We start from the raw sequence: 10,547 nt of genomic DNA, 5'->3' as shown, positions 1-10,547 counted from the left end.
CCCAGCTTCAGACTCAATCGTTAGGCAAGGGTCATGTCAGTGTAGGAAAGGATGAAACAGCGTCCGTGCCACCAGTAAGTACAGAAAGTATCGTTAGTATAAATCCCCTCGCATGATCCCCGCAGCCGGACAACTTTCTCATAGTTTCTGTGTAATGGAAATGCTGTAGGAATGCTCAACCGGTGTCGCTCATTCAGCCGACAGAAACTTTCAACTGGTTTTCCCCATTAAGCAGCTAGTCGGAGTCAGAGGCCAAGCCTTCTCTGGTCTCTACTCCACCCGTTATGGGGTCTGAGACGCCGAAACTTCCCACTATTGGCGCTGACAAATTGAAAACTCTCGTCATTGGCGACTCCATCACCCGCAGTATTAGACTTAAAACGAATCACCCAATCACCCATCATAGACTGTTTACCAGGGGGCAGGGCTACCGACGTTAAGGTTAATCTGAAGATGGTGCTGGCTAAAGCTAAAACTGGCCAGTGTAGAGAGTATAGAGATATTGTTATCCACGTCGGCACCAACAATGTTAGGATGAAACAGTCAGAGGTCAACAAGTGCAACATAGTTTCAGTGTGTAAATCAGCTAGAAAGATGTGTCGGCATCGAGTAATTGTCTCTGGCCCCCTCCCAGTTAGGGGGAGTGATGAGCTCTACAACAGAGTCTCACAACTCAATCGCTGGTTGAAAACTGTTTTCTGCCCCTCCCAAAAGATAGAATTTGTAGATAATTGGCCCTCTTTCTGGGACTCACCTACAAACAGGACCAAGCCTGGCCTGCTGAGGATGGACAGACTCCATCCTAGATGGAGGGGTGCTCTCATCTTATCTACCAACACAGACAGGGCTCTAACTGTGTGTCTGTGCCTCGACCTAGGTTGGGCAAAACTAAACATGGCGGTGTTCGCCAAAGTAATCTCATTAGGATAAAGAACTCCTCCATTCCTGTCATTATTGAAAGAGATCATGATACCTCACATCTCAAAATAGGGCTACTTAATGTTAGATCCCTTACTTCAAAGGCAATTATAGTCAATGAACTAATCACTGATCATAATCTTGATGTGGTTGGCCTGACTTAAACATGGCTTAAGCCTGATGAATTTACTGTGTTAAATGAGACCTCACCTCCTGGTTACACTAGTGACCAAATCCCCGTGCATCCCGCAAAGGCGGAGGTGTTGCTAACATTTACGATAGCAAATTTCAATTTACAAAAAATAAATTAAGTTTTCGTCTTTTGAGCTTCTTGTCATGAAATCTATGCAGCCTACTCAATATTTGTTTTTATAGGTACTGTTTACAGGCCTCCTGGGCCATATACAGCATTATGCATTGAGTTCCCTGAATTCCTATCAGACCTTGTAGTCATAGCAGATAATATTCACATTTTTGGTGACTTTAATATTCACATGGAAAAGTCCACAGACCCACTATTAAAGGCTGTCGGAGTCATCATCTACTCAGTGGGTTTTGTCCAACATGTCTCTGGAACTACTCACTGCCACAGTCATACTCTGGACTGAGTAATGTCCCGTAAAATAAATGATGTGGATCTTAATGTTTTTCCTCATAATCCTGGACTATCGGACCACCATTTTATTATGTTTGCAATTGCAACAAATAATCTGCTCAGACCCCAACCAAGGAGCATCAAAAGTTGTGCAATAAATTCACAGACAACACAAATATTCCTTGATGCCCTTCCAGACTCCCTCGGCCTACACAAGGACATCAGAGGACAAAAATCAGTTAACTACCTAACTGAGGAACTCAATTTAACCTTGTGCAATACCCTAGATGCAGTTGCACCCCTAAAAACTAACAACATTTCTCATAAGAAACTAGCTCCCTGGTATACAGAAAATACCCAAGCTCTGAAGCAAGCTTCCAGAAAATTTGAACGTAAATGGCGCCACACCAAACTGGAAGTCTTCCGACTAGCTGGGAACAACAGTACCGTGCAGTATTGAAGAGCCCCTACTGCTGCTCGATCACCATATTTTTACAACTTAGTTGAGGAAAATAAGAACAATCCTGAAAAAAAATGGATACTGTCGCAAAGCTAATTAAAAAGCAGCATTCCACAATTGAGGATGGCTTTCACTTCAGCAGTACATTAACCGTTTGTGTGTAGAGGGCAGTATTTTCGTTTTTGGCTAAAAAACGTACCCATTTGAAACTGCCTATGTCTCAGCCCCAGAAACTAAAATATGCAAATAATTGTCAGATTGGGAAAGAAAACACTATAAAGTTTCCACAACTGTCAAAATATTGAGTATAACAGAACTGATATTGCAGGAGTAAACCCGAGGAAAATCCAATCATGAAGTGCCTCTTATTTTGAAACCTCTCTGTTCCTATGCATGCCTATCCTCCATTTAAAGGGATATCAACCAGATTCCTTTTTCTATGGCTTCCCAAGGTGTCACCAGTCTTTAGACATAGTTTCAGGCTTTTAATTTGAAAAATGAGCGAGAAAGGTCACATTGTATAAGTGGATAGGTGGGGGCTCTCAGACTGAGTTTTGCGTAACAGAGTAAAGCGGCCATTGTTTCTCCCGGTCCTATTGAAAAACCTACACTCACGGTTGATATATTATTGAATACATATTTTAGCCAAACTCCCAGGTAGATAGCCAAAGTAAATTTTTTCCAAAATATTAATTTTATTGGTGAATCAGCTCCGTTTGTTCTTCACGTTTGGCTGAGAAATCGCCCTGAAATTGCGGTCACCACAACGAAAAATATTCCAAATTAGCTCCATAATATTGACAGAAACATGGCAAACGTTTAGAATCCATCCTCAAGGTGTTTTTCTAATATCTATTCGATAATATATCCGTCGGGACAATTCGTTTTTCTCTAGCACCGATTGGCGTAATGGCTACCTCTGTACTTTACGCGAGAATCTCTCTCGTAGCCACCATGTGACCACTTACGCAATGTGCCCGCCTACGGCTATTCTTCAACCGAAATACGTAAAACTACGTCACAATGCTGTAGACACCTTGGGGAATACGTAGAATGCGTAAGCTCGTTGATGGTACATTCACAGCCAAATAGGGAGTCATTGGAACACAGCGCTTTCAAAACCTGGGGCACTTCCGGATTGGATTTTTCCCAGGCTTTCGCCTGCAACATCAGTTCTGTTATACTCACAGACAATATCTTTACAGTTTTGGAAACGTTACGAGTGTTTTCTATCGAAAGCTGTTAATTAGATGCATATTCTAGCATCTTCTCCAGACAAAATATCCAGTTTAAAACGGGAATGTTTTTTTCCCAAAAATGAAATTACTGCCCCCTAGCACCAAGAGGTTTTAAAAACAACCTGAGGATTGATTATAAAAAAAACGTTTAACATGTTTCTGTGGACATTATGGATATTATTTTGAATTTTCATATGCGTTGTCGTGACCACTCTTTCCTGTGGATTTCTGAACATAATGTGACAAACAAGTGGAGGTATTTGGATATAAAAATTATCTTTATGGAACAAAAGGAACATTTGTTGTGTTACTGGGAGTCTCGTGAGTGAAAACATCCGAAGATCATCAAAGGTAAATGATTTTTTGATTGCTTTTCTGATTTTCGTGACCTAGCTACTTAATAATGCTCAGTGTACATAATGTTTTGGTATGCTATCGATAAACTTACACAAACGCTTGGATTGCTTTCGCTGTAAAGCAGAATTTCAAAATCTGAGACGACAGGTGGATTAACAAAAGGCTAAGCTGTGTTTTGCAATATTGCACTTTTGAATTCATGATTATGAATATTTTTTAGTAATATTATTTGACTGTGGTGCGGTTGCTGATGACAATTATCCCGCTTAAGGGATGGGTAGCGTCAAGAAGTTAATGAACTTCTTTGAGCAAAAGATCATGATTATTAGAAAGCAAATTACGTACCCCTCTTTAAATCTGCGTATTCATTCAAAGCTCAGTTGTCCTGAGTCTGCACAACTCTGCCAGGACCTAGGATCAAGAGAGACACTCAAGTGTTTTAGTACTATATCTCTTGACACAATGATGAAAATAATCATGGCCTATAAACATTCAAGCTGGACCCTATTCCAACTAAACTACTGAAAGAGCTGCTTCCTGTGCTTGGCCCTCCTATGTTGAACATAATAAACGGCTCTCTATCTGTCACGCCCTGGTCTATATTTATTATGTTATCTTAATTTATTGAGTCAGGCCTTGGTGTGACATGGGTTTATTTGTAGTGTGTTTCGTCTTGGGGTTGTGTGGGGTGTATAGATTAGTCCATGGCTGCCTGAGGCGGTTCTCAATCAGAGTCAGGTGATTATTGTTGTCTCTGATTGGGAACCCTATTTAGGTAGCCTGGGTTTCACTGTGTGTTTGTGGGTGATTGTTCCTGTCTCTGTGTTTGTTGCACCAGTCAGGGCTGTTTCGGTTTTCGACGTTTGTTGTTTTGTATTGTTCGTGTTTCGTCATAATTAAAGATGTATCGAACGAACCACGTTGCATTTTGGTCCGATCCTTATTCCACCTCTTCGTCAGAGAAGGAGGTAGAAGAAAGCCGTTACACTATCCACCGAATGTGTACCAAACTCATTAAAAGTGGCAGTAATAAAGCCTCTCTTGAAAAAGCCAAACCTTGACCCAGAAAATATAAAAAACTATCGGCCTATATCGAATCTTCCATTCTTCTCAAAAATTTTCGAAAAAGCTGTTGCGCAGCAACTCACTGACTTCCTGAAGACAAACAATGTATACGAAATGCTTCAGTCTGGTTTTAGACCCCATCATAGCACTGAGACTGCACATGTGAAGGTGGTAAATAACCTTTCAATGACATCAGACTGAGGCTCTGCATCTGTCCTCGTGCTCCTAGACCTTAGTGCTGCTTTTGATATCATCGATCACCACATTCTTTTGGAGAAATTGGAAACCCAAATTGGTCTACACGGACAAGTTCTGGCCTGGGTTAGATCTTATCGGTCGGAAACATATCAGTTTGTCTCTGTGAATGGTTTGTCCTGTGACAAATCAACTGTAAATTTTGGTGATCGTCAAGGTTCCGATTTAGGACCACTATTGTTTTCACTATATATTTTACCTCTTGGGGATGTCATTCGAAAACATAAGGTTAACTTTCACTGCTATGTGGACGATACACAGCTGTACATTTCAATAAAACATGGTGAAGCCCCAAAATTGCCCTCGCTAGAAGCCTGTGTTTCAGACATAAGGAAGTGGATGGCTGCAAACCTTCTACTTTTGAACTCGGACAAATCAGAGATGCTTGTTCTAGGTCCCAAGAAAAAACGAGATCTTCTGTTGAATCTGACAATTAATATTAATGGTTACACAGTCGTCTCAAATAAAACTGTGAAGGACCTCGGCGTTAGTTTGGACCCGGATCTCTCTTTTGACGAACATTTCAAGACTGTTTCAAGGACAGCTTTTTTCCAATGTTCTACGTAACATTGTAAAAATCAGAAACTTTCTGTCCAAAAATGATGCAGAAAAATTAATCCAAGCTTTTGTTACTTCTAGGTTAGATTACTGCAATGCTCTACATTCCGGCTACCTGGATAAAGCACTAAATAGACTTCAGTTGGTGCTAAATACGGCTGCTAGAATCCTGACTAGAACCCCAAAAAATTATTATATTACTCCAGTGCAAGCCTCCTACACAGGCTTCCTGTTAAGGCAAGAGCTGATTTCAAGGTTACACTGCTAACTTACTAAGCATTAAATGGGCTTGTTCCTACCTATCTCTCTGATTTGGTCGTGCCGTACATACCTACACGTACGCTACGGTCACAAGACGCAGGCCTCCTAATTGTCCCTAGAATTTCTAAGCAAACAGCTGGAGGCAGGGCTTTCTACTATAGAGCTTCATTTTTATGGAATGGTCCGCCTACCCATGTGAGAGACACAAAATCGTTCTCAACCTTTAAGTCTTTACTGAAGACTCATCTCTTCAGTGGGTCATATGATCGAGTGTAGTCTGGCCCAGGAGTGTGAAGGTGAACGGAAAGGCTCTGGAGCAACGAACCGCCCTTGCTGTCTCTGCCTGGCCAGCTCCCCTCTTTCCACTGGGATCCTCTGCCTCTAACCCTATTACAGGGGCTGAGTCACTGGCTTACTGGTGCTCTTTCATGCGGTCCCTAGAAGGGGTGCGTCACTTGAATAGGTTGAGTCACTGATGTGATCTTCCTGTATGGGTTTTAATGACTGACATTTCCTCCTGAGGTGCTGACTTGCTGCACCCTCGACAACTACTGTGATTATTATTATTTGACCATGCTGGTCATTTATGAACATTTGAACATCTTTGCCATGTTCTGTTATAATCTCCACCCAGCACAGACAGAAGAGCTCTGGTCACCCCTCATAGCCTGGTTCCTCTCTAGGTTTCTTCCTAGGTTTTGGCCTTTCTATGGAGTTTTTCCAAGCCAACGTGCTTCAACACCTGTATTGCTTGCTGTTTGGGGTTTTAGGCTGGGTTTCTGTACAGCACTTTGAGATATCAGCAGATGTACAAAGGGCTATATAAATACATTTGATGTGATTTGATTGTATAGTGTGTGTGTGGCAAGCTTAAAATGATGGCAAAAAACAACATTGAGAGTGCTCTGACCCTGGTGCTGGAGGAGGTACGCATCTGGTGTTTGAATGTTTGAAAGGGTACGGGACAATAAAGAGTTGGGGAACCACTGATCTAATGTATATTTAAATCATTACCACTCTCAGGAGAGTATATGACGACGGTGTCCTTGAGAGTATTAACATCCATAATCCAATGTGCCTTGTCATTGTCAAAGGACTGGCTGGCTCAGTGAAGTGGTTGCCTACTTTTGCTTGACACAGCAAGTTCAACTCTCCAACCAACTCTGCCAGTTTTGGCACAGATTCTGGGGCCATAGAGTAGTCACATGAATGGCCACATGGTGGCACTACAGGAAAGGAAGCGAATAGATGCATAGACAGTTTTTATATTTCCAGATTGATCATGCAGTGTGTGCTTTATTCATAATCATAGCACAAATTAACCAAAAAAGACCATCAGACCACTTTATCATGCCAAAACCTCAATTTTTATTATTTTGAATGAACTAATAACAATTCTAGACATTGAGCAGTATCTCTTCCTATCACAACCTACTCAAATTAGCTTAAGAATAGATACGATTGCACTGGAGAGACACCCTCATTTGGTTGTTCATATGGCGTTACGGGATCCATTGTTGATCTGTGTTGGATTATCTAGCCAGGGCCAGACCCACCATGTTCTGGGCTCTGCTGAAGATGGAATAGTACTGTCGGATGAAGATGTCACCCAGAATCCACAGGTCGGAGCTACTAGACTGGAGACCGGTACGGCAGCCATAGTAGGTGGACTGTACGGGTGGCAGAGAGAGAGAAACAATGTTACGATCACTTCAAGGCTCCCTAATATCTACCACAGACACACACACACACACACAAACACACACACACACACACCTGGCGGACGTAGGTGGAGGCTGGGAGAGTGAAGGCCTGTCCGTGGATGTGGAAGACCATCGATGGCATGTTGTTGATGTTGTTACAGTTTACCACATTCTGAAAAAGAAAGAGAGACAAATAGAGGGAGGAGAGAGAGGTGTGAGAGGAGAGAGAGGCAATGAAACAGCATTTGCTTTGTGAGGTAGACTGTGTGAGTTCTTTTCTGGTTCTTGTTGAGTTATGTAAGTAGTGGTGATGGGAACACATCATCAACACAACATTATGCCTGGTTCTTTGTGACACATCACCAAAACAATATTACATGACTTACGTCTCCGTTGGCGGAGTGGGCTCCCACAGCACGGGCCATGCTGGAGATGTCGGCCTGAGGTCCCACAATATTAGAGGTGCCGGTGTCCACGATGGCCTGGCAGCCGCCGTTACAGGCCACAATCTGGCCGTTCACAGTCACACTGCAATGGACACACAGAGATACACAGATCAGGAAGAGATGGCTGCTTGAGAACAGTACTCAACCACTTCATCTACCAGTTACATAGGATTATATAACCCATTAATAAACATTTATAACCCTATAAAACGTACTGTAACTGCAACAGTACCTGTCGACGGTGATCTGCCAGTACATCTGAGAGGACAGGGGGATCCATGCGATCTGGCCGTAGTAGTGGTTGGTGTCAACACCTCCGAAGGTCACCATGCTACCTTCCGCAGAGTTACTGGAGATGGACGACAACAGAGAGTGAGAGGGAGAGAGAGGGGGGAGTGTGAGGGGAGAGGGAGAGGGAGAGAGAGGGAGAGAGAGAGAGAGAGGAGGGAGGGAGTGTGAGGGGGAGAGAGAGAGAGAGAGGGGGAAGGGAGCGAGAGAGAGAGGAGAGAGAGAGAGAGGGGAGAGAGAGAAAGAGAGAGAGAGAGGGGGAGGGAGAGAGAGAGAGAGAGAGAGGGGGAGGGAGTGTGAGGGGAGAGAGAGAGAGAGGGGGGAAGGGAGCGAGAGAGAGAGAGAGAGAGAGAGAGAGAGAGAGAGAGAGAGAGAGAGAGAGAGGAGAGAGAGGAGAGAGAGAGAGAGAGAGAGAGAGAGAGAGAGAGAGAGAAGAGAGAGAGAGAGAGAGAGGGAGGGAGTGTGAGGGGTGAGAGAGGGGTGAGAGAGGGGAGAGAGAGAGAGAGAGGGGAGAGAGAGAAAGAGAGAGAGAGGTGAGAAAGAGAGAGAGAGACAGAGAGAGAGGGGAGAGAGAGAGAGAGAGAGAGAGAGGGGAGAGAGAGAGAAGAGAGAGAGAGAGAGACAGAGAGAGAGAGAGAGAGAGACAGAGAGAGAGAGACAGAGAGAGATGGGAGAGAGAGAGAAAGAGAGAGAGAGTGGGAGGGAGTGTGAGGGGTGAGAGAGGGGAGAGAGAGAGGGGGGGAAGGGAGCGAGAGAGAGGGGAGAGAGAGAGAGAGAAAGAGAGAGAGAGGGGAGAGAGAGAGAGAGAGAGAGGGAGAGAAGTTCTGTCTGTTCATATTTCCATGTCTGCCAATCCATGATGGTTTGTAGGAGCCATGTAGCTCTGGTCAACAGTAGTGCACTATACAGGCAATAGGGTTCCATTTCAGAAATAGCCCTGGTTGACCTCCACTCTGACCACTCACCGAGTCAGGTAGACAGAGAACATGTCCTGGTTGACGAGATGCTGGGTCATCATGTTGTCAAAGACTGGTGTGGCCTGAGAGGCAGCCAGGCGGGGGTAAGCCAGACCCAGGATACCATCAGCCTTCATATGAGCCATGAAGGGAGCCTCCGATTGACTCAGCCCAAAGATCTGGTTCTTCACAGGGATCCCACCCACCTACAGAGGACCAAGAAGAGGAGGATAATATTTGAGATAGTACTGAAAGCTACACAATGTTTCCAGTCCTCATGTTGTTGTGATGAATTCTGTTCCTTACCACAACGGTGTCGAAGCCCTCGAAGCCAGTCATACTGCCAGTACCGTATTGGATGGACAGGCTCTTCCCAGCATTCTTGAAGGTAGAGGACAAACCGGGGTTGAACCTGTTGTGGTTGGCTGGAAGGAGGGGAGACACGATTAGCCTGGCAGTGTTTGTGTGTGTGTGTGTGTGTGTTTGTGCTTGTGTGTGTGTATTTTGGCGTGTGCGTGTGTGTGTTTGTGTGTTTGTGTGTGTGTGTTTGTGTGTGTGTGTTACAAACCGCAAGCTGCGCTGCTGCAGTAGACGGAGGGAATCCACAGGTTGGATGATCCAGTGTCAAAGATGACAGTGAAGGACTGAGGTGGAGTTCCAATGGAGATCACTCCAAAGTACGCCAACTAGAGAAGATCAAATAATGAACTAAATATTTGTATAATAAATACCTCCCCCTACAAAGTACGCCAACTAGAGAAGATCAAATAATGAACTAAATATTTGTATAATAAATACCTCCCCCTACAAAGTACGCCGACTAGAGAAGATCAAATAATGAACTAAATATTTGTATTAATAAATACCTCCCCCTACCCTATGATATTATAAGAATTAGGAGATTTACACCAGAATACCTATAGGTCATCAGTAATCTAATTGTTGATTTCAAACTAAAGTTTTCCTGGTGGATCAATAATTAATTTAGGAAGAAGAAGCCAAAAGACGTGCTTCAGCCTTCTCTGCTGCCTTACATAGTGGAAGGTGTTAAGTGCTATACATTCTCATGCTTACATCAGCGTCGTTGGTCATCTGCTCGCTGGAGACATATAGGCTCTGGTCGTCAAACCTGGTGGGGTTGAAAGGGAACTTCCCTCTGTACTCATTCCACAGACCCTGCTCCTCCAGGCTCTCCCTGGCACTCTTCCCCTTGATCAGCGGCACCCTGTGGAGGAGGACAAAGTCTGGTTGGGCAAGCAGCTCAGGTCCAGCAGGTTTCTGGTCAAAGGTCCAAGACCTTCTGGTCAAACCATTGTAATAAACGTTATGGCAGCATAGGCTAAACAACTGTGTGTGACTATTCAAATCATTCACTCATTTCGGGGTATTACACTTTTCACTGCCTTCTGATCTGTTGCGTAATGTAAATATAGGAGAATAGCAGGAG

General features: G+C 43.9%; 1 protein-coding gene across 1 annotated transcript in view; it reads right to left on the bottom strand.

Annotated features, from left to right (window-relative positions):
- Nucleotides 1-7,239: 7,239 nt before the first annotated feature.
- LOC135503776 (pepsin A-like) overlaps nucleotides 7,240-10,547 on the bottom strand; it is a 3,949-nt gene continuing 641 nt past the window's right edge. The window contains exons 2-9 of the mRNA XM_064921921.1: nucleotides 10,175-10,325; nucleotides 9,669-9,786; nucleotides 9,407-9,525; nucleotides 9,110-9,306; nucleotides 8,089-8,205; nucleotides 7,797-7,938; nucleotides 7,484-7,582; nucleotides 7,240-7,377 (exon numbers count right to left, since the gene is read on the bottom strand). Coding sequence (XP_064777993.1) covers nucleotides 7,240-7,377; nucleotides 7,484-7,582; nucleotides 7,797-7,938; nucleotides 8,089-8,205; nucleotides 9,110-9,306; nucleotides 9,407-9,525; nucleotides 9,669-9,786; nucleotides 10,175-10,325 — 1,081 coding nt within the window. The remainder of the gene's footprint in view (nucleotides 7,378-7,483; nucleotides 7,583-7,796; nucleotides 7,939-8,088; nucleotides 8,206-9,109; nucleotides 9,307-9,406; nucleotides 9,526-9,668; nucleotides 9,787-10,174; nucleotides 10,326-10,547) is intronic.

The sequence above is a fragment of the Oncorhynchus masou genome, chromosome 18, assembly GCF_036934945.1.
Source record: "Oncorhynchus masou masou isolate Uvic2021 chromosome 18, UVic_Omas_1.1, whole genome shotgun sequence".
In the NCBI taxonomy this organism is placed as follows: domain Eukaryota; kingdom Metazoa; phylum Chordata; class Actinopteri; order Salmoniformes; family Salmonidae; genus Oncorhynchus; species Oncorhynchus masou.
This window is presented reverse-complemented; position numbering and strand designations above follow the sequence as displayed.